Source organism: Anabrus simplex, chromosome 1 (genome assembly GCF_040414725.1).
Source record: "Anabrus simplex isolate iqAnaSimp1 chromosome 1, ASM4041472v1, whole genome shotgun sequence".
NCBI lineage: Eukaryota > Metazoa > Arthropoda > Insecta > Orthoptera > Tettigoniidae > Anabrus > Anabrus simplex.
This window is the reverse complement of record NC_090265.1, coordinates 865,310,504-865,334,883: the sequence shown is the minus strand read 5'-3', so window position 1 is coordinate 865,334,883 and position 24,380 is coordinate 865,310,504. Positions and strand designations below refer to the sequence as shown.

Here is a 24,380-nt window from a genome sequence, read left to right as displayed (position 1 = left end):
AGCGTGAATAAAATTATTTATGGCTTAGATTTTGGCGGATTGTTCTCCAACTTTGCACACCGATTTTCATTAAATTTCTTTAGCCGTTTTCTATTGATGTGTGTACATACTCCCCAGACAGACAGACAGACAGACAGACAGACAGACAGACAGACAGACAGACAGACAGACAGACAGACAGACAGACAGACAGACAGACAGACAGACAGAAATTATGGAAAAGTAAAAAGTGCATTTCCTTGTTACTGTGGACATGACCGATACAGAAATACCATTCTATTCAAATTCTGAGCAATGTACAGACAAAACTCTTATTTTATGTATATAGATGTTGGGTCAACTCTAGGTGTGTGTCATCTCAGAAACATACAGTTTTTGCTAAAGATCATAAAACTATCTTCCTTGAAAAGATGATGATGATGCCATGGATAAGAAATGGCCATTATCAAAAGGTTCAACATCTGGAGTGTTTGCTGGATGAACTGACTATAGTAGAACTTCGATAATTCGAAATCGGTTAATTCAAGATGCTGCCTAATTCGAAGAATCTCTTGTTCCTGGAAACACGAGGTACAATTTTGTTATTTAAATTGTTTAATTTGAAATATAGATAATTCGTAATTCGAAGAACAACATTGGTCCCAGTATTGAAATTCAGACCTTTAATTCAAAATTGTCCTTCATTTTGTTAAAAATAATATTTTGCGGTGTAACTTGAATTAAAAATTCTCCGCATCACGATACAATGAGTTCCGGAACATGCAGGGGCATCTTTCCGAACTTTGACTTTGGTGTGCCTACAGCGTGCTTCAGAGTTGCCAAGTTCTAGTGAAATCATAGTTCTTTTGTATTCTTGTAGTTACTCATTTTACTTTTTAAGTTTTAGTGAGCAGTTATAAATTTCAAATACTGTGTTTTAATTTATTGTAGTGGTATTTTAGTTGAGGGCACGTGTATTCCTTTTTCTTGTGTTGTGAGATGGCTAAGCGTCAGGATTCTTCCAAGACACTGAGCAAGAAAGAATGAAAATTATAAGGGAGGTTGACAAAGGACAAAAATCAAAAACTGAAATAGGTAAAGACTTTGAAATTCCTGAGTCCACATTTCAACATTTTAAAAAATTTGTGAGGGCGCAGAAGCTCAAGAAATGCAGGGTGTAAATGCAGCAAAGTCAATACGCATTCGAGGAGCTAAACACTCTGATTTGAAGTGGAATTGATCGAATGGTTTTGGCAGGTTCGAGCGAACAATATCCCTGTTGATGGCAAGATTATTAAAGGGAAGGCAAATAAACGACCCACACTCTGGTCGGCCATCTCTGGTCAGTGATGATGATGTGTATGAGGTTGATACCACCATTCATGCAAACAAGTGGTTCACAATATCCTCTCCATCACTTCCCGCTCCACATATTTCGAGGTTAGCTACCTAGAAAAGTTATGTCAGAAAAGTTGAACTACAGAAAGTTGTGCAATTAGTGGGTTTCAAATATGCTGAGCGAGGAATACAAAATGAAAAGATGTGCCAGTGCTTTGACATTTTTGACCCAGTATCACGAGGAAGATGATGTATTAATGGACCATACCATCATGGGAAACCACCGACACCAAGTGGCGACACACATCATCTCTGATGAAAGCAAAATTTAAGCAGACTATGGCAACTGTGTTTTGGGACAGATGTGGTGCTTTGTTAGTGAACATCATGCCACTCAACAATCAAGCAGCTACATATTGTGTGACCTTGACAGAACTGCTGCTTAATCCAGAAGAAACACTGTGGCCTTCTGTCTGCTGGGGTGGTGTTGTCTTGCTCTGCAGTTCAAACACAAGTTCACAATGTATCATTTGGATGGCAGTACATTGATCACCACCCCCTACATCCATGACCTTTTGCCCAGTGACTACCATCTTTTCCTTTATCTGAAAAGGTTCCTCACCAGCGAGCATTTCCACACCAACCAGGAAATGAAAACAATTGTTCACCAGATATAGCTTTCTTGCATGTGGCAGACTTCTATGATGAAGATTTACAAAAACTGATCTCACAATCCAACAAATGCTTGAACAAAAATGGAGACTATGTTGAAAAGTAGCTGAACATATGTAGAATCAGATGAAGTATGAATTGCCCAAAAATATTCAGTAATTTTTAATTTAGTGCAAAATGGTCCTTACTTAAAGAAATAGCCCTCATACGTACAAAGCATAGCATTTCCCTTTGCTTCATCTTGCTGGGGCAAGGGAATAAGCCTGAATGGTGTTAAGTCCAGAGACTTGTAGAGTCTAGCATTTTAAACATTGTGAATTTGTCATCCAACAGCCAAAACCCAAACCCCATGGCACTACAGCCCTTGAAGGGCCTTGGCCTACCGAGCGACCGCTGCTCAGCCCGAAGGCCTGCAGAGTGCGAGGTGTCGTGTCTGGGGCCGCTGTCTCACCGTCAGATAGCTCCTCAATTCTAATCACGTAGGCTGAGTGTACCTCGAACCAGCCCTCGGGTCCAGGTAAAAATCCCTGACCTGGCCGAGAATCGAGCCCGGGGCCTCCAGGTAAGAGGCAGGCATGCTACCCCTACACCATGGGGCCGGCAACAGCCAATAACCTTTAACAATAAACATTCAAGAATCATTTTGAACAGTAACAACTCACCTTAAATCTGGTTTCCTCCTGGGAGGGTACAGGAGACGATCCCAATGCTTTGCCTTCCCCATCAGATTCTCTGTCACCTCGAATACCATCCCCATCTGTCTGGTCGCAAGTAAGTGATGCCTTGAAAAGCCTCAGTTCCACCACTTCCTTTGTCAATCGGAAGATGTCTTGGTCTTTCTGTTCTAGATCTTTCTGGGTCTGCTGTAGCAGTGTCTGAGCATGAAAGAGAATTAAAATATACAATAAAATTACGCCGTAATATACTCTTCAAAAATTCACATTATTTGCCTTCAGAACTTGAAAATATTTGTTTTCTTATGTACTACAGTAATATATTGAAAAAATGTAAACAAAATTATGAGAATATTTTGTTTTATTAATACAAAATTTAAAGTATATGCATTATAAAAAGTCCCTCACCAGTCATGTTGAGACAGTTGTAGGTTAAAATACTTGCTTTTACAGTGAACAACAAAGATTTCCCCCTTTTACAGTGAACAATGAAGATTTTCCCAAAGTTTTCCAAGTTTTGCAAATTTCATCGAAGGAATGTCCCTGACATATAAATTCTGAATTTCATCAACATCGTCTTACCCTTTCAAAACTTGGCAATCTTACACATAGCACAAAAATGTTTTTAAAAGATACTTTTAAAATTTCTGTCAAATAACTTTGAATTAATAAATTCTTTGCTCAGTGCTGTACACCTCATTAACTGTCTCAGTCAACAAGTTGGTTGATGTTTGTAATTTCTTTACAGAGTAACACAAGTTTGCAGATATGTAAGGTCTAGGTGGAACTGACCTTAAGTAAGTTCTGAAGAATTTCAGTTGATTTAGTGTTTTATTTTTCAAAATTGTCTGACTAATATACTAATGATACAAATAACAATTTATGGTTATAGCAGAAATATTGAATATTTATATATAACGACCTAAAACTGCATACCAAACTCATGGTGTACAAAGATGTTGTCATTTCCACGCTGCTGTATGGCTGTGAAACTTGGTCACACTATCGCCATGATATCAAAAAACTTGAGCACTTCCATCAACAGAAAATGAGATTCATCTTAAAATATTAAGTGGGAGGACTGTGTGACCAACACAGCAGTTCTCGACAAAGCGCAGCTAAATAGCATTGAGGCAACAATCATCGCTCATCAACTGTGATGGTTAGGCTATGTTCACCACATGGGTGATACCAGCATACCTGCCAACTTTACAAAACCAATAAATCAGGAGATTTTGATATGAAAATGAGGAAAAATCAGGAGATATCAGGAGATACAATTGGTCAAAACTGCTTATTCTACATTTCTTGTGCAATACATACATTATCCTAGCAAGCTCAATGCATCATGTCGTCATGTCCACATTTAAATTAACACGTATTTCCCGGAAAACTGAGTGGAATCAAAATCCACAAATATTTTACTCTCATATGTATTCATATTCAGTGATACCTAAATACTCGTATACAACAATGGAAAATTTATAAGAATATGTATTGTATGGTATGGTATGGTATGGTATGGTAGGCCTACCTTCCTTCCATCTTACTGATTTACAGAAACTTCTCCATCAGTAGAAAATTTCCATTGATTAAAAGAAGCAGCAGTGGCAGATTTTGCCTGTTCGAGAAAACCTCTGGCAAAGGTTTGTTGAAAGCAGTGGCCATGTCGCCTTGATTTTACAGTCAACAACCTCTCCAAGTTTTCATCACCAATAGATGACTTGAGCTGTGTTTGTGTTTTAGTCACCTGACTAAATATCCTCTCACATTCAGCGTTACTGTGAGGGATTGTTAAAATACCAAGAATAACACAAACTAATCTATCAGTGAAGTACGTTCAAACTGATGAGAAAAATTCCTCCTCATCATGCTTCAGATGTTTTACGAATTGGGAAGTGCAACCGTGGTAATCGACTTCCAAAAGAGAGGAGGATTTAACCACTGAAGGTTGTACAAATTTTGATATCAAATTCCTTAATGTGTCCAGCATCAGATCTTACAGTAAATGGATGTGAGGCACACTTGACTGCAAAATTAAATTTGATTTATCAAATGTAGGTGTAACATTTGATAAAAACAGACAAAGGTTTATTTAAATTTGATGACAGGAATATAAAAGTCCTGTTTTCATGAGACAGACAACACTTAATGAAGGAATCCTGTTTAGTTGTTTTGGGTGAAGAAGTTCATGAGACTGGTGATTCACTGGTTCTTTTCCTTGAAGGGGCAGCACCCTCTACTGATGTTTGTTTCATCTTTGGAATATGGTAAGTTTTGAGACTTCTAAGCTGACCTGTCTTACCAGACTTCACTTCATAATTGAACAGACTGGACAAAGGCTGCCACTGTTCCAACAACCTGGATAAACATTTGCCCACAGGAAGCCAAAGGGTAAAAACATTTTAAAATCTTTCATATCTCGAAATTGTACAATTAGTTTTACCTTGCAAATAGGTCTTATGGTGACAATGGGATAGGAAAGGGCAGGGAGTGAGAAGGATGTAGCCGTAGCCTTAATTAAGGTAGGGCTGTAACATTTGTCTGGTGTGAAAATGGGAAGCCACAGAAAAAAAAATAAAGAAACACGTATGTTTTTTGTTTTCTGAAAATCTGCACAAAAAGGGGGGAGGAGGTGAAAAGAAGTAAAAATGGGGGGTGAAATTTTAAAATGAGTATATCTCAAAACTCAAGATGTAAAAATTGGTATTTGGAATATCCTTTAAAAATAAAGAAACACACATTTTGAAAAAGAATCCAACTAACGAGGTTAAAAAAAGTGAAAATTGGGTGAATTTTTGAAATTAGTATATCTCAAAAACTTAACATGTTATAGACGTATAAATTGCCATTTGAAATCATCTTTATAATGAAACATGTATTTTCTTCAGAAAATCCACTTAAGGAGTGGGGGAGGTGAAAAGGACTGAAGAAGTGGTTGAATCTTTTAATGGGGATACTTATATCTCAAAAACATAATTAGTTACAGACATGAAAATTGGTATTTGGTACCTCCTTTAAAAGTAAAGTAACACCTTTTTTATTGTTTTTGGAAAATCCATTTGGGGGGGGGGGGGGAAGGACTGAAAATGGGTTGTTCTTATGAGGATACATATAGGGCTATCTCAAAAACTTAAAATGTTACAAACGTGAAAATTGGTATTTGGAATCTCCTTTAAAATAAAGAAACACACATTTTTTTGTTTCAGGAAAATCCACTTAAAAGGGATTAAAGGAAGTGAAAATGGGGTGAATTATTAAAATGAGTATATCTCAAAAACGTAAAATGTTACAGATGTAAACCTTGGTATTTAGAATCTCCTTTAAAATAAACACATTTTTTTTCTTTTTGTCAACTCCACTTAAGAAGGTGGAAAGAATTGAAAAATTGGGTACATTTTTAAAATGAGTATATTTACAGTATTATATCTCAAAAATATTATATACAAAAATTGGTATTCAGAATCTTCTTTAAAAATAAAGAAACGTGTATTTTTGTTTTCGGATAATCCACTTAAAAGGGGGAGAAAAGAAGTGAAGGATTTGAACTCTGATACATATATGACGAAAACTGAAGATGTTACAGACTCCTACTTTAGGGATTTTCAGATAATGTCGTAGTGCAGTACCAAGGAATGATTACTGTTATCAAATTACAAAATCCACGCGAGCGAAGCCGCGGGTAACAGCTAGTCAAGTGATAAATTAAAATTTGCCAGATTTGCCTCCAAATGGCTCCTAAAATCTAGAGAAAAGTCACTAGTCGCTATCTTTGAAATTCTGCCACTAAATTACTTTTAAAAAAGACTTCAAATCTAGCAACTAGTCTCTAGAATTGACTAGACTGAAGCGAATAAACACGAACATAGCACGCGAAAACGAGAGAATGACAATCGATGTACGCGTCGTAATATACTGGTTTCAATAAACATCACACATTCGCGCGTGTTTCACGCATTAATAAACGTTGATATTTCATTTGAATGCTTCCAAAGAGTGAAGGACTTCCGGCCACTGGCATACAAAGCTGAAATGGCAGGATTTGAATGGTTAAAAAAACAAACAAAAAACCCACTAAAACCGGGAGGAAATAATAGAATAATCGGGAGGCGGGAAAAACTGTCGAAAATCGGGAGTCTCCTGCCTAAATCGGGAAAGTTGGCAGGTATGTACCAGGCTTCCCCACCAAATTCTTTATGGTGAACTTTGCTCCGGCAATAGACCTCATGGACAAGAGTTTTAAGGACCACCTGAAACACATCATGAAGACAACTGGTATAGATATACAGACATGGGCAGAATGTGCTGTGGACCGCTCGCTGTGGCGGAACACTACATCCACCGCTGTCAACTTGTTTGAAAGAGAACGCTGCAGACATAAAGAGGCCAAGCGACAAGCAAGAAAACTCTGTCAATTACAACCCCGCCCTCCTCCATCCATTCAGTGTGATTTGTGTGGGCGTATGTTTTATGCCAGGATTGGTCTGTTTAGTCATCGCAACACATCCATAAACTGAGTTGAACTGGTCAATGTATGCAGGAAGAAGTTATATATACTCGGATCGAGTTACAGCCGACGACAATTGAAAATATACTTTCATAGAAGAATTATTTACATAAAAATCCATTCCCTAATAATCAGCATTGGGAGACAAATGAGGGTTCTAATCAACCAGAGAAATTCCTGTACTTGTAATAATATTTCCCCAGCTCATGAAAGAGAAAGCCTCCCCTCTATGATAAACATTATAGCATAAACATTAGTTCTTCTGCTGAGAAATACACTATTGGTACTATATTTATTATTATCGGTATACTGAAAATGAGATGTTTCTGAAAGTGTTGGTTTGTTGAGATTTGTAGAGTGAAATGGCCACTATTATCATAGTAAGAGTTCATTCCTCAGGGGTGGTGCGTGGTATTGTTGCAGGGTTGCATAACTCCCAATAATTTTGCACTACATTTGTCGTGTTTTCTTGTAATGTTTTAGTTTTATAAACCTAACATATATTCAAAAACATGTTAAAATCAACCATCTTTGGTCGTTCGTTGTACTGTACTAATACTTCATAACAGACGAACAAACGCTGCTGACTTTGAATCCAACTCAGGGAGTTTGCTTTCATACGGCAACTCCCCAGCGGACAGCGTGGTGCAATGTACCTCAGCAGGGATAAGCCTAAGCCTGCATAGCATGAGGTAGCACGCACGCCAGTATCCATTTCAGGGAGTTGCACGAGACTAGCAAGTCGCCTATCGAGAAACAGTTCCAAATGTCCCCGTTAGATTGTGCCACTCTGCGGAGATTACTTCATTTCTACTTTCTCTCCTCTCGCAAAGGTAATTCATTTCCGTTTTTTTAATTTACAAATTTCATTTATGTTGCACCGATGCAGATAGGTCTTATGGTGACAACGGAATAGGAAAGTGCTTGGAGTTGGAAGGAAGCGACCGTGGCTTTAATTAAGGCACAGCCACAGCATTTGCCTGGTGTGAAAATGGGAAACGGTGGAAAACCCTCTTTAGGGCTTCCGACAGTGGTGTTCAAACCCACTATATAATGAATGCAAGCTCACAGCTACGCGATCCTAACCGCACGGCCAACTTGCTGGGTGATTTCAATTCCACGCCATACCAGACCACCCACAATATTACCAACATCTTGCTTCAATGAAAAATAGGAGGGAAAATTTTCAATTCAACTGGCTTGCTGATCCCAACGTGGCAGGTTGAATCCTGGCTCAGTCCGGTGGTATTTGAAGGTGCTCAAATACATCAGCTTTGTCTCAGTAGATTTACTGGCAGGTAAAAGAACTCCTGCGGGACTAAATTCCGGCATCTCTGTGTCTCCGAGAACCATAAAAAGGTTGTTAGCGGGACATAAAGCTAATAACATTATCATTAAGAGTAACTGTAGTTACAGTGTATAAATTAGCCTCTTATTTTTTGGGTTGTAATTGCCAGATATATTTCAATTTTAGCAGGAATGTAGTTCATTACTTAATGATAATAGAGTTGCTTGTTATTTCTGTAAGCTATAAAAATGTGACACAAAATTTTGGTGCAACACCCAGCTTCAGATACCATCAGCCACCACTGCCATTCCCTAATAATCAGCAGTCAGAGACAAATGTGGGTCATTATTGTTGAAGTGCAGAAACATTGGCATCATACTCATAGTTCAGTTCTAATGAGTTTCGACTTGACGTTTGAGCACTGCCTTTTGGTGGTGGCTAAGTGAAGTAATAAACAGCCAATCGCTCCAATAGTGTGCATTACACTCCAGTTCTGGTTACCAGTGTTCTCGATCTGTTGTTTTCTGTAACCACGTCTATCAGCTGTGTTTTGTATTGTGCTCAGTTCTTTTCGCGGTCTTTGTCAAGTTCACTCGGTCATTCTTATCAAAGCACCAACACTAGGCAGCTAGAAATAATGAGTTGACTGAGTGGTCCAAGGAGCACAATATTTCAGTTCACAATAACATGAGGAAGGGGGGATATCGTGCATCTCGTGAAACAAAACAAGCTCTAGTACCCAGTTTACATGGTGGATGAAATAGCCAGGAGGCATGGGCATAAAGTTGTTCGCTTTCCACCATACCACTGCCATTTTAACGCCATATAATTGATTAGGGCCCAAATAAAGGATTATGTAGCTGTGAATAACCGCTCACAGTTTCGGAAGTTAAAAGACTGCTAAGGAAAGCAGTAGGCCGTGTAAGTGCAAGTTGTGAGACACAATCCGAGATGTGTAGTTTGGGAGAGGGAAAGTAACACAGACGATTATGTTGAAGACGTTATAATCACGTTACGGTCAAGCAAGAATGAAACCTCAACGAACGATGACAATGGTGATAGTGACTCAGAAATGAGTGGTGTATTCCCTTTGTAGGATTTTTTCTTTCCTTAGGAGGAACTGAATCTATTAGCAGCACGAGCTGTTCTAGATGGTGAGTAGAAATGTCAGTTTCTTGCATTTTATCAGTTCGAACATTGATCTGTTTTTCCTTATATCCTTATCCTAAATATTATTGTTAACTTAATATGAGTTATGTATGTTGCTACAAAGAATAATTGATTCTGTACTTATTTTCGAGTATATCCATTTGCGTTCTTGTTGTGTGTTGTGAATCAGCTGTTTACACTTGCAACAATTTGTTACCAATGCCTGGCTTCCGGTTAACTGTCAAGTCGAAACTCATAGAAACGGAACTATAGAGGTACATGATGAGACAGAGAGTTGTTTTGAACAATTTTTAAAAAGTAATTGAAGCATAATCATAAACAAAGTTCTATGTTACATTTTTATAAAACTGAGTTATTTGCAAGATAAAGGTCTATGATGCCTCCTCTATCTATCTAAAACACTTAATTTTGGTTTACAACAATACATGACATTACTATACAGGAAATTCTGAAGTGAAATGTGTTTTATCACAGAGCAACGGTCTACGCTCAACATGAGAATAAAGTTATCAGTTATCAACATCTCTCTCTCTCTCCAATCGTTCCACTCATGACTGAGTATCGTGACCCAAAGACTTTGTTGTTTCTTTTATAAGCTGATACCATTCTGTACGTACTTGCGTTTTCCGGACAGTAACTCTCCATGGTAAGCCCATGATCTCTCTTACTTTATCAACCTATCTTTCTGAGACCCATCCTCATGTCCTTGTACCACAAACTTTTCCTTGGACAATTAGTTTTTCCAGGTTGTCATCCTCTCTTCTCATAATATGACCAACATCAGTAAGGTAGAAATTTACAACAAACGGATATCACTTGAATTAAAGAAAGCTGTAGGACCCCATGGTGTTTCAACTTACCTACTCAAGAATAGCTCATTTATTTTATGTGAAACACTGTTTTATCTGTTCAACTTATCAATAAATCAAGATGTTTTACCAGAGGAATGGAAGAAAGGATTCATTAGCTCAGTGTTCAACAACAACAGTCTTAGCAGGTATTTTTAATTTTTTTCTTAACAATTTGCTTTACATCACACCAATACAGATACAGGCAGGGAAGGGCTATGGGTGGGAAGGAATCAACCATGGCCTTACGATACAGCCTCAGCATTTGCCTGGTATGAAAATGGGAATCCATGCAAAACCATCTTCAGGGCTGCTAACAGTGGGGCTCGATCTTGGTTGTTAAAGACTCGTACTATGATGATAGAGGCCATTTCACCCTACAAATCTCAACAACACAAGACTTTCAGGATCCTTTCATTTTCAGTATGCCAGCATGAGAAGTAAATACAGTAACCTACTTCTCTGGGGGGAAAGAGTACACTAGTATGTTTCCAATTAGAATTAAACAATGTTATTGATTGTAGAGTATGAAGCAGTGCATTTAAACTGGCCTAGGCTGTGGGGTCATACAGAGATGCCAACCTTCAAATGTGGTTGTCTGTAGTGGCATGGGCTGCTACCAATAAGGCGAGGTTACATTCAACCAAAGAACGTGTGAAAAAACATTCAGACCGTGTAACACCAAGATACTCACTCTTGTAGTAAAGAAAGGACAAGAGCATCTAACATTCCCCTATTTATGCATCCATACTTTTGACAGTTTTCTTCCAGACATGGTGATGCCAAACATTATGTCCTCCACGTTTAACGTTTGCAGATCGTTCTTACCCATGGTCACTCTGCTCTTTGCTGCTGAGCATCTACTTGTTATTTAATGCCGAAATACTGTAGAGTCTTGCACTACACAACATCACTTCACAACAAAAGCAGGCAACAAAAGTAAACATTACTGGAAGCAACTCATTATATATCAGAGGTAACAGAACAGATATTTAGTACATATGCTGGAAAATTTTATTCAGTAAAGAATGTTATCCTCAAGGTCAGTATTTCGCAGGGTGTCCGACACGGCTGTATATTATCACCTATGCTCAAACGTCACTATTAAAAAAAAATTTCAAGAACTATTTTCTAACAGTGAATCTCCAACATACAGGACTACTCTTTTCCCTATTTTTGGGAGAAATAGAGAATTTATAAGGAGCATTTGAATTCTTCAAATCCGTACTAATCAGTGCTGTCTCTGTATTGATGTAGTATATGTGAGTAAACCGAAGACACTACGGAAAATCCGTAGAAGTTAGCATCTCTGGATCATGTGAGAGGACAAAACTGAAAGGGGACATAACAAGTAACTAACCTCCTGTTTTATTCCGTATTGAAAGTTTGTTAAATTATGACAATGTTTTATTATAAACCACCTATACAATACATTAAAAGTATTTAAAATATTAAGTATTAATGTACTGAATAGGTGGTTTATAATAAAACATTGTTTATTGTAATTAAAGTGGACATAAAAACAGTAACTTTATTTATTACTGGACACTGAAATAAAATTTTTAGAGCAACGTTTGTTTATTGAAGTCCTGTAATATGACATAAACTGAAGTTCTGAAATGCTATGTGCTATTATCCACTATGTATACCAGGTTCTTGGTGAATTTGGCATTCCACAACATCTATATCATTACTGAAAAGTCTGTATGGAAACACATTGCAACTATAAAGGTAGATGGCGACATTTCAGAATTTTTCAGCATTTCGTAGGGTGTCCGACAAGGCTGCATATTATCACCTATTCTATATAACATCTATGCTGAATATGTGATGAAGAAAGCCCTCGATGACTGGACTGGAGGCATATCAATTGGTGGATGAAAAATCAATAACCTGCGCTTTGCTGATGACACCACTCTCCTTGCCAGCAGTGAAGATGAAATTGCAGAATTACTAGCAAGGGTAAAAGATGCAAGTTTAGAATATGGGCTAGAGATCAACCTGAGCAAGTCCAAACTAATGATAATTGACAGAGCGGCACAGATCCAGCTGACAGGTCGATTAAGGGAACTGGAAATGGTAAATGACTTTATATACCTTGGGTCGACCATCTGTGATACTGGAAGTTCTGACAAAGAGATTAGGAGACGTATCACCTTAGGGTGCGCTGCCATGAGCAAACTCACAAAAATATGGCAGAGCAGAGCAATTACAAACAATACAAAGATTAGACTAGTTGATTCTCTTGTGTTCTCTTTCTTCCTTTATGGTTCCGAGACCTGGACCCTCAAGGCAAGAGATAAGTACCGTATCGACGCCTTTCAGATGTGGTGTTGGAGAAGGATGCTCCGTGTACCTTGGACGGAAAAAAGAACTACTGCATCTATTATTCAAGAACTAAATATCTCCGAACGTCTCTCCTCTTGCGTCATAAAGAGAATCATCCAATTCTTCGGACATATTGTAAGACGTGATAGTGAAAATCTGGAGAAATGTATCATGGAAGGCAAAGTTTTCGGCAGAAGACCAAAAGGAAGGAGATCGAGTAGGTGGACTGATCCAGTTCTGCGTACCACTGGTCTGACTCTTCAGCAGGCTTTAAGAGAAGCTGAACATCATCAAAGTTGGCAATGCTTAATCCAGAATATTGTGTGAAGTCAAATGGGGTCACGATGCTCAGCAATGAGTTACACGACTTATGATGATGATACCAGTACTACATCTTTTAATTCTTCCTCCTTTTTAAGTCTGATTTGAACTCTGAGCCAAATACCTGGTGAAATTTGTCAATGAATCTATGATGTGTGCTGACAGAGCTTTTTTAAGATCTTTCAGTTTGGTGTGCAGTAGTCTTGAAGTAGCCTACTATTATGTTCTTTGCCTGGGTTGGACTGTCATTCTATATTACGTACAGATTGGAGACATTTAGAATACATTACAGTATTCTTTATCAAGGTGATTAATGTAGCCGTATTCAGTCTGCAGTAACCAGTCTCCCCAGGCAGCTAAAATCCATTTTAGGGATACATTAATCACCTAGATAAAGAATATTGTAATGAATTTGAATGATAGCCGATGTGTACATAATGTACATAGAACAACAACACAGTCCAACCTAGACAGAGAACATAACAGTACTTCAGCAGACTGTGGGAGCTTCAATCCAAGATACTGGACCAGATTTTAAATCCTTTTCCTTCCTTTTTTAGCCTCTGTTACTAAGCAATTAGCTGGGCCGTTTGGGTCATGTAGCTGTCATCTTGCATTCAGGAGATAGTGGATTCGAGCCCTACTGTTGGCAGCCCTGAGGTGGTTTTTTCCCTGTGGTTTCCTGTTTTCACACAAGAAATATGCTGGGGCTGTACCTCAATTTCTTTTTCCCCACTCCTAACCCTTTCCTATCCCATTGTCGCCATGAGACCCTTCTGAGTTGGTGCAACGTAAAGCATATTGTAAAAAAAATAATAGCTTTTGTTTTGAATAGCTTACATACTAATAGTATATGGTTGCCTAGTTGTACTTTCTCTTAAAACAATAATCACCACCACCATCAGTGATAGCTACAGTATTCATTAGAGTAAATTACAGGATACTGGAATACAAGCTATCAATTAGCTTCAAAGTAACAGAAATAATACAACGTTTACAGTTTTAGAAATGTATGAGTTAGCAACTAATGCCATATAATATGAAGGAATCCACTCTTAGGGTGTATACTAAAGATAAACTTTTTAACAAAAGATACGAATAAAACAACTATCTAAAGTGTTTCAGGAATAATTATGGTGCTTGTTGTTTAAAGGGGCCTAACATCGAAGGTCATCGGCCCGTTTCAGGAATAAAGAGGAAACAAATCTGGTTGATAGTTTAGGTCATTTTCCTTCGCCATTACTGGTGCACACTGTACATATACTCAAGAAATCAATATCTATAGCTATTTTTATTTTGGTAAGATACCCCAGGATCTGGAAAAACATACCAGTACCAGTAAGGAAAAAATCGCACAGGAATAACGATAACTAACGTAGCTCGGAACTGAAATACTGTACTCAGTTTCTGTCTTTCTAGTACTAACTAATGAAATGCATCTTCACACTATTTTGATCTCGTATTATCAAAGAAACATCTCTTAATAATGAGGGTGAACTCACCTTGAGGCGTCGTATTTGACGCGTTGCTCGCTGTGTAGGAGTGAGGTACTCATCGGTCTCGCCGGCGTGAGGACTACAGTGAACCACGTACTTCATCTGCCGGCCCGAGAACGTAGTTCCATTCCTCGCGAAGTACACGTGGTCACACGACATCGCACTACAGGCACTCCCGAAGCTCTGCAAGGAGGCGGCGTCGTCGTCCTCGTCCAGCAGTGGCGTCGGGGTGCTCAGCGACTGCAGTATTGATTACAATGGCGTCACTGGCACGAGTCGATATTTACATCATCTTATACACACTTTAAAATCAAGAGATGATAAATTAATTGTTCAGAAATTGTGCCTTTACATTACCTATACACCTTTAAGCTTCGATAATCTTCACGGTAAAAAAATCAAACAACCTAAGGGAACAAACAGTAAAACGTCAGGTGTACAGGTATTTCTCAAATGCTTCTCGAAATAAATATTAAGTACCGGTATGTTTTTAAATACTGCAATTATAGCAAATATACAATTAAAATTATTTAATAATTATATTTACACCTCTATCGTAATTTAGGTTCCAGCTTGGGGCTGTTTCCTTTTCCTCTAACAGGTAAGAGCATACCGTGAATTGTTTCGTAGCAGTGGTTAAAATAATGACTTAATAAATATTTATCTTTCGTAGGATACAGCGAATTTCGTGAACTGCAATCACCAACGCAGATGCAGCCTACCAAAACGGATGAATAAGTATCTAGCACTTGCGAGCATACCGGTAATCTAGAGAAGGAAAGTAGCTTAGGCTAGCTCTGACGAATAATGAGGAAGAAAATATTACCAACTCCTTAACGAGTATTACAAGGTAAAAACCGATGGCCGATGGAGAAACTCACGGGACTAGTCAGGAATGAATTCTGCCACACTCATGAAAGCATCGAATGATCGAATTACCTTTCTTATTAGGGAAGACACCGGAAGAATACTCCCAGTAAGTTTTACAAGAGTCAATCCTAAAATACGTAAAAGACACGTACAAACAATATTAGGCTACATTATTCTGAAATTCGTGTCATCATTCCCTTAGATCCCAGTCAGTCAGTGGCTTAAGAATGAAGTGCAAGAAGAGGTCGTCGGCCTTAGTAAGAACGATCGGCTCTACGCGTTATATGGACAAAGTCGCCTTCTCCAAAACTGCTAGATGCGGGGCGTGGGCTAACAATCCACCCTCCATTCCGATTTGAACAGGCCAGTAGGGAACAAGCGGCGGCTGTCAACTATGTAAAGATGGCAATATGAGCCAACCATCCTGTACGTCAAAACAAGTAGCTACAACCTGAACCTGGGAAGTACTGTATGCGTGTAATCGGCCTCCTTATTGGTGCACATGGTAGGTTACTATCCCGAAGTCAGTAGTTTCGCCACGACTACGCACAATCTACGAGCCTCCGAGATGACATCGTCACTAATGTTCGTAAGAGGTCATGCCAGATTTTCACAATCTGGATGCTAACTCATGACATGCCACCTATGTACCGGTACACTTAATTTTTCGGATATTTAAATGCTCCACTTATCATTGTTACAAGTTATAACAGTACTAACTTAAAAGAGAGTAAACTGCTATCTCTGCTGAAAAACAGTAGTATAATTATGACTTCTTTCACAACGGTTAATTTACTTTCAGCCCTACAGGAATATCCTGTGAATACTCGGAAATATTAAGATTGTACTCCTCTAACTTGTCTCGTTTTTCGAATAGGGTGAAATTTCGAATGCTCGATGAGTGTTATGAAAGTGGGCTTCGTTAGAGGGGGAGCTCGGTCATGTCTCATGTCAATATTGCACTTTTTTCAACAATTCTTTAATCGCTTCATGCAGAAAGGTCCTAAGTCCAAAATAGCACATTTTCGGGTAAACATAAAAATAATATATCACCCGAATCACATTTAAAACAAGTGAAGTAGGTAGGTAACAGCTCAGTTATGGATTGTGTGAGAACATATCGATGTTCAGCTACGTCATTTTCCACTTATAGAGGCTGTAAAAGTCACTGGACCGAGCTCGATAGCTGCAGTCGCTAAAGTGGGGCCAGTATCCAGTAATCGGGAGATAGTGGGTTCGAACCTCACTGTCGGCAGCCCTGAAGATGGCTTTCCGTGATTTCCCATTTTCACACCAGGCAAATGCTGGAGCTGTACCTTAATTAAAGCCACGGCCGATTCCTTCCCATTCCTAGGCCATTCCTATCCCATCGTCGCCATAAGACAAATCTGTGTCGGTGCGACGTAAAGCAAAATAGCAACAACAAAAAAGTCACTGGAGCGAGGTCCCTTATGCATAAATAAGTAACAAATGTGAAACTATAACAAAAAATGTCAAGGTTAACACAATCATGAATTTTAAAATGTTAATCAGATGCAGTAAATATGTTTCGGAGTTCCAATTATTGATTACTGCAACCTCTCAACTTCCGTGAGTCTCTGGAATCATCTATAGATAACAGTACCTTGGCTTTATGGGGAATAAACCAGAGTCTGTGACTGTGACTGAATAGTATTGGTCGACTACTCGCTTACTGACTATCTTGAAGACGGACTGAAGCCTTTTCAGCACGAATACATGCATTTAGGATTGTTCAAAACGCCGATATAAAACTGTCATTTTCGTAAAAAGTGGACTGAGACCCTTTCTGCATGAAGCAATTCAAATGTAGTTTGGATGAATAGCAGTAACAAACGTGGAATGAAATCGACCTAATCATGCTCATGCATGACTCGCTCATGTTCTAGATTCTGATTATTTCCAGTAACTGAGGACACGGCAGCAAGCTGAGCTGAGCTAGCCCTCTCCCACCTTCACTGATTCACTAGCCACAGAGTTGGAAAATACAGTACCGGTATTTTACTATAACGGAGGGAGGACTGGTGATCGCAGCTTATATCCAGATTTTTTTAAAATATATATATATATATATATATATATATATATATTTTGCTAGGGGCTTTACGTCGCACCGACACAGATAGGTCTTATGGCGACGATATATCCAGAAATTAACATGTCATCATTAAAGACTTACAGTTGATCCCGAACGATAAAATCATTGTCTGTGTTAAAGACGCAGTAGTTGCTTTTCAGTTTAGAATATATTTAGAATATAATATACAGTATTTATATATCATCTACAGGGGGTCCCAATCACTAATAATATAATAGAAAATTAAATAATATTTATGCCGTATATATACATATACAAACACACCTCCACATGTTTTCTACATACTATTCACATAATAATTCACAACATTTACAAAATTATCACGTTCCACCCCTGAGAACAGCTTTCCGAATTGCAGTGGAAGGGTGGTGAAAAATGTCGAGTGATCTTTCCAGCTCTTGTGGTCCTAAGGGCTTGGACGAACCAAGAATTTTCGTGTGCTACCGTCCTACATTTCTGCCTTGTTCGCCTGCTTGGAACATGAAAGTGAATCAACCCCAGTATAGCCGGACAGTCCACTTTACTCTTCAAGCATTTAGTTGCTAACATTGCGTTCGCAAATTTTCGGTGCGTTGCCAGCGTATTCATTCCAAGAATGTTTACAAATTCTTCATACCTGTGGATACCCTTTCTTCGACTGCTGTTGGTTTCGCTGAATTCAAGCTGTGACGTAGAAATAAGTTTCAGTACTGCGTTCTACTGTGACCCAAAAGAGGCTGAAATCATCTGGCAGATTGCTATACACTGCAGGACAACTTAGTGTTGAAAGAAAAAAAAGTGGCCACGACTTTTGTTTCTAAGAATGATAAGATGTGTTTGGTAAATTCACAGAGGCTTGCAGACTGAACGCTGAAAGCCATAAGAGTCTATAATGAAGATGTAAGTTTAAATATGTACGGTATGTACAATGATAAAAGAAAGAGTTTGATAACATAGGCTGTTGGTAACTTGAGTTCTGCCGGCTATTGCAATACGGTGATCTTGTTTTGGTTTATTGTTTTTCAATCAAATAGGCTACATATTATATTGTTGACAAACTGATATTTGTAGCCTATATGTATTTTCCAGCTACAACAGTCGAGGCCTATACAGTATAATATACTAGTATGCTTATGAATAGGGGCTGCCTGACCGAGGCGGTAAAGGCGTGCTCGGCTCGCCCGGAAGGACGTGGTTTCGATTCCCCGTCAGGAAGTCGTAAAATTTAAGAAACGAGATTTCCACTTCCGGAGGTGCATATGGCCCCTGGGGCTCACTCAGCCTACGCCAAAAATGAGTACCAGGTTAATTCCTAGGGGGAAAGGCGGCCGGGCGTAGAGCTAACCACTCTACCCTATCAAGTGCCGAGGTTACGGATAGTGGAAATCTTTACCTTCCACCTCTCCAAGGGCCTTCATGGCCTGTACGGAGACGACTTTGCCTTTTGTATGCTTATGAATAATAGCTATTATTATTATTATTATTATTATTATTATTATTATTATTATTATTATTGACTTTAGTCCCATTTCTCTGACAGTTTTCGGAGACGCCTAGGTGCCGGGATTTTGTCCCAAGAGAGTTAATTTACTAACCAGTAAATCTACCGTGACTAGGATCGTGGCACTTTCAAATAGGCTACTATCGGACTAAGCCAACGTCGAACCCACCATCCTGGGATCAAACAGCCAGCGCTCTACCATCTAAACAACTCGGGCCAGCACTACACACGTTTTATAAGCCGTTAGTTTCAAGATGTTGATTTGTGATCGTAGTGAAAATGTGGTTTTGTAGTCAAGTTTTCCTCACACTCAAAGTAGGCTAAATTCTAGGATATAAGCAAACAAACGAACAACCTCCCCTCCACGGTGCTCCATCCCTGATGGGCCTTGGCATATCAAGCCGTTGCTGCTCACATTACGAGGTAACGCGTGGTCAGCGCGACGGTTCCTCTGGGGCCGCTGTCTTACCGTCAGATGCCTCATCTAGGCTGAGTGGACCCCGATCCAGCCCTCAGATCGAGGTAAAAGTCCTTGTCCTCGGCGGCAATAGAACCCGGAGTCTCCAGGTAAGAGGCAGGCCCACTACCCCTGGCTCGCGTAGCAGTTGTAATAAAACTCTCTTATCCAAATGATATACAGTAAAACATGGGAAACTAGAATATGTAGAATAAAGTGTTCGTTCCAGGTATTGAACAGTTTCCAGTTTCTCTTGCTTTAAAGGGATTGAAAGGGACTGCAGTCCATTGCTTTTAGATGCCACCAGAGGATAAAATAGCATCCGCCCATCACAATATCGCACTCGTAGATGTATTAAAGCATCAAGAAATCAGGAATTGGCGACGACCTATTTTGAGGATGACTGGATTTTTCGTCACATAATGAAGTAATGAAATGAAATGGCGTATGGCTTTTAGTGCCGGGAGTGTCCGAAGACATGTTCGACTCGCCAGGTGCAGGTCTTTTGATTTGGCGACAGTAGGCGACCTGCGCGTAGTGATGAGGATGAAATGATGATGAAGACGACACATACACCCAGCCCCCGTGCCAGAGGAATTAACCAATGATGGTTAAAGTTCCCGACCCTACCGGGAATCGAACCCGGGACCTCTGTGACCAAAGGCCAGCACGGTAACCATTTAGCCATGGATAATGAAAAAAAGGGGACGGAAAAAGGGGCGGTTGAAGATCCCCGAGAGTGGACCCTGCACCAGCGGGAAATCGCTCAAATGAAGAAGAAGGAAAAGAAGAAGGTAATGGAAATGTTTAATTTACATAGAGGTTTCTATACATTACTAATAAAAGTCAATCAGAAAGCCATTCAGGCTGCAGAGTCACCTGTCACAAATTACCTGACGTAATCCCATGTCGTAAAGATTAGTTATTGATCGCAAAGTACTCACACTGTACGACTCCAAACGTTCGTCTCACAGCTCGAACTTTCACTGATAAAGAACCTTCTAGCACAGCCTGAGTCTTTGAAAACAATACAGGCGGAACTAAGAGTTGATCCTATTACATTTTTCCACACAGAGAGCAAGGACGATCATTTTCGTTCAGCAGACAGCGATGCATTCAGAAAGATATTTTAAGTAGAGACAATGTTTGAGGAGCATGTCTGCTGATTGGATCATTTAGCGTGAGAAAGCTTATTAGTGATAAGTAGGGGGGAAATTAATGACCTAACAAAATCACTGAAAATGATCAACAAAATACCTTTAAATTTATGGGAAAATGTTATAAAATAAGTAAAAGACTAAAATATTTGGCTAAACTGAATTCTGGTAACTATGTAACAATCGTTTTACAAGTAATATAACCCTGTTCTATTCACTGCACACTTCTTATTTTTTTTACATAAATAATTGTGTCCTAATTTACTTGGAAGTGTATTAACCTCTTGAGGCCCAGGCCAATTTTCTTTTGGTCAAATCTCATAAAAGTGTGTAGGCCTTCTTCTCTAACAGTGCCTTAGGGAGTCAGTGAAACGAGAAGCATACCATGTCAAGGTAAATACTTTCCAAAAAAAATTGGAACACAAACATATTTTCAATTTGTATTTATTTTATTTTTTAAATATTACTTTTGCGGAATATTCCATTTTTAAACAGTGTCCCTTTAAAAGGACACCAGGCCTCAGGAGATAATGAGGACATAATGATTTGCTGGGGCTGTACCTTAATTAAGGCCACGACCGCTTCCTTCCCACTCCTAGGCCTTTCCTATCCCATCGTCGCCGTAAGACCCCTGTGTCGGTGCGACGTAAAGTAAATTCTAAATATATACTGGTTAAGAAAATAATTATTTTATTTTTTGCTAACTACAGGGAATTAAAGCTAAAAGGTCAGTTTAAAGCGAAATGTACTTATCTAGTGAAATTCATGAAAAATAACGACCTTGAGATTGTATTTCAATATCAAGTATGTGAAGAGAAATGGAAGACAGAGCAATGATTTCTCAGTTCGACAGAAATACATGTTATTTTTTTTTGCTTTATGTCGCACCGACACAGGTAGGTCTTATGGCGACGAGGGGATAGGAAAGGCCTAGGAATGGAAAGGAAGCGGTCATGGCGTTAATTAAGGTACAGCCCAAGCATTTGCCTGATGCAAAAATAGGAAACCACGGAAAACCATCTTCAGGGCTGTCGACAGTGGAGTTAGAATACACTATCTCCCGGATGCAAGCTAACAGCTGCGCGCCCCTAACCGCACGGCCAACTCACCAGGTTTTTAATGTTCTAGGAAATCGCTTAATAGTATGGCCATGTAAGACCAAAGGGTAATTATTATGTAATCTTATTAGTATTTTAATAAAGGAATCTACGTTAAATAAGAAGCGACATATTGAAATCTGTTTCGATCTGATCTTAGATGATTTAATCGTTATTTATAGCTGCCTCTGTGGATCCGTGGTAGAGTGTCGGCCTCCGAATCCCAAGACAGCGGGTTCAAACCCGGCAGAGGTAGTCGGATTTTTGAAGGGCGGAAAAAAGTCCATTCGACACTCCATGTTGTACGATGTCGGCATGTAAAAGATCTCTGGTGATACATTTGGTATTTACCCGACAAAATTAATTAAATCTCAGCCATAGACGCCCAAGAGAAATCCGGTTTACTCTGTCTGCCATCTAGCGGGCCTAGAGTAAAACGGAACGTCGAAATTGACGATCAGACAGCCAGATGGCGTCAAATCGAAATGTCTGCACACGGTAGCTGAGGCCATACGATTATTATTATTATTATTATTATTATTATTATTATTATTATTATTATTATTATTATTATCGTTATTTATTATTGTTTCTATTTATATATCAAACATTCACATAAGTAATTCACAAAGTAAATGAATGAAACTTTTTTGGACTAGTTTTAGAAAATTATTAATGCGAAATTCAAGGGATGAGGGAAGTCGTATTTCGAGAAATAACGCGAAAGTGCTTTTTCTTTTTGCGAAATCGTACTTAAATTAATGCGAAAAAATCATGTATCTATGTATTGTGCTTCATGCACATAATCTTGGAAACACAAGACAGATGTATAAATCCTTTACTTACTCTTTCTTGGTCACCAGCAACTGCTGGTCAGTTGGCTTGGTTATGAAAGATAATTAGCAAATTTAATGTAAGAAACATTTACAATGCTTTATGTTGTCACCTGCGAACTTTAATCAGTCGAACAATAAGGAATACATGTATAAATTTTTTTAAAAATAAAGTGATCTAAACATTCTTAAAAATACTCTACCGAGCTCGATAGCTGTAGTCGCTTAAGTGCGGCCAGTATCCAGTATTCGGGAGATAGTAGGTTCGAACCCCACTGTCGGCAGCCCTGAAAATGGTTTTCCGTGGTTTCCCATTTTCACACCAGGCAAATGCTGGGGCTGTACCTTAATTAAGGCCACGGCCGCTTCCTTCCCACTCCTAGCCCTTCCCTGCCCCATCGTCGCCATAAGACCTATCTGTGTCGGTGCGACGTAAAGCAACTAGCAAAAAAAAAACCTCTATATTGACCTAAAACCTTCTTGAAAGTTGAAATAATGTCTGAACATCCCAAATCGGTAAAAACAAGCAAAAGAATATAAAATAAAAACGTGTTATTATTTGTTATATAGCAGAATGGATTTCTATACTACTGACCAACGTCCTAATCTAAAGAAATAATAGATAACATTTCAATAACATCCTCCCACTAGCGATAAAGTCTACTTGGTGAAGAAAGCCTAGAAATACGACTAGGAACGTCATCGCGCTGATCACTTGTCTGCATCCCATACGGCTAGACAGCAGTTGTTTTGACAGATCATGGCTGTTAATGGAAGTTCGTTTTTTTAATTTGTCAAGCTCTCTATTTGGATCAGTGGAAGTGTGTCCGTCTAAGCATCCCAAGAGTCCGGGTTTAGACCTGGCAGATATAGTCATATTTTTGAAGGGAGCAAAGAAAAAGAAGTCCATCCGATAGTTCATGTCGTAGAACGTCGGCATGAAAAAGATCTCTGGGGAAATACTTTGTTTTAAACCGGAAAAATTAATTAAAATATTCAGCCATACATTGTCCGGCTTCTTGGTAGAATGGTCAACGCAGTGGCCTTCCGTACAGAGGGTCCCACGTTCGATTCCTGGCCAGGTTGAAGATTTTAACTACGTATGGTTAATTCGTCTGATTTGGGTACTGAGAGTCTGTGTTAGTGTTAATACAGTTCTCTTCATCTACACACAAAACACTACACTACCGAACACCACAGAAACACGGAGTAATGATTACATCACTCCATGTAGGTAAGGGCATCCAGTCGTAAAGTGGGAAATAAAGCCACTCACCAACTGCTGACCTCAAGAAATATGGAAAAAGGCCAGGAAGAGTAAGAATAAGAAGACTCGTAGATTACTCAGCAGAGATCCTGTTTACTCTGTTGTCTGATAACGCGGTAATTGATACGTAGGCGGATTAAATGGCGTCAAATTGAAATGCATGCAAGCAGTAGCTGAGGTCATACGATTGTTATTATTACTACTTGGCATTGATTAAGGTTATAGTTTTATGTGTTATTAACGTGATCTTACCCATAAAATCTCCAGTTTTATGTGCAATCTGGACCACAGGAACGTGACTTTCTGTTATCAATCAATCAATCAATCAATCAATCAATCAATCAATCAATCAATCAATCAATGATCAGCACTTAGGGTTGTCATCCAGGTGGCAGATTCCCTACAAATTGTTTACCTCATATTCACATTTAATTACAATTTTTCACCTAGCTTTGTCTCAAATCATTCTAACGAACTTCGAA

At 38.9% G+C, this 24,380-nt stretch overlaps 1 protein-coding gene across 2 annotated transcripts in view; it reads right to left on the bottom strand.

The window, feature by feature from the left end:
* The window catches only part of qtc (quick-to-court), a 310,644-nt gene that overhangs the window by 108,030 nt on the left and 178,234 nt on the right, over positions 1-24,380 (bottom strand). For both annotated transcript variants that reach the window (XM_067136479.2, XM_067136480.2), the window contains exons 3-4: positions 14,628-14,861; positions 2,652-2,864 (exon numbers count right to left, since the gene is read on the bottom strand). In XM_067136479.2, the coding sequence (XP_066992580.2) occupies positions 2,652-2,864; positions 14,628-14,861 (447 nt within the window). The remainder of the gene's footprint in view (positions 1-2,651; positions 2,865-14,627; positions 14,862-24,380) is intronic.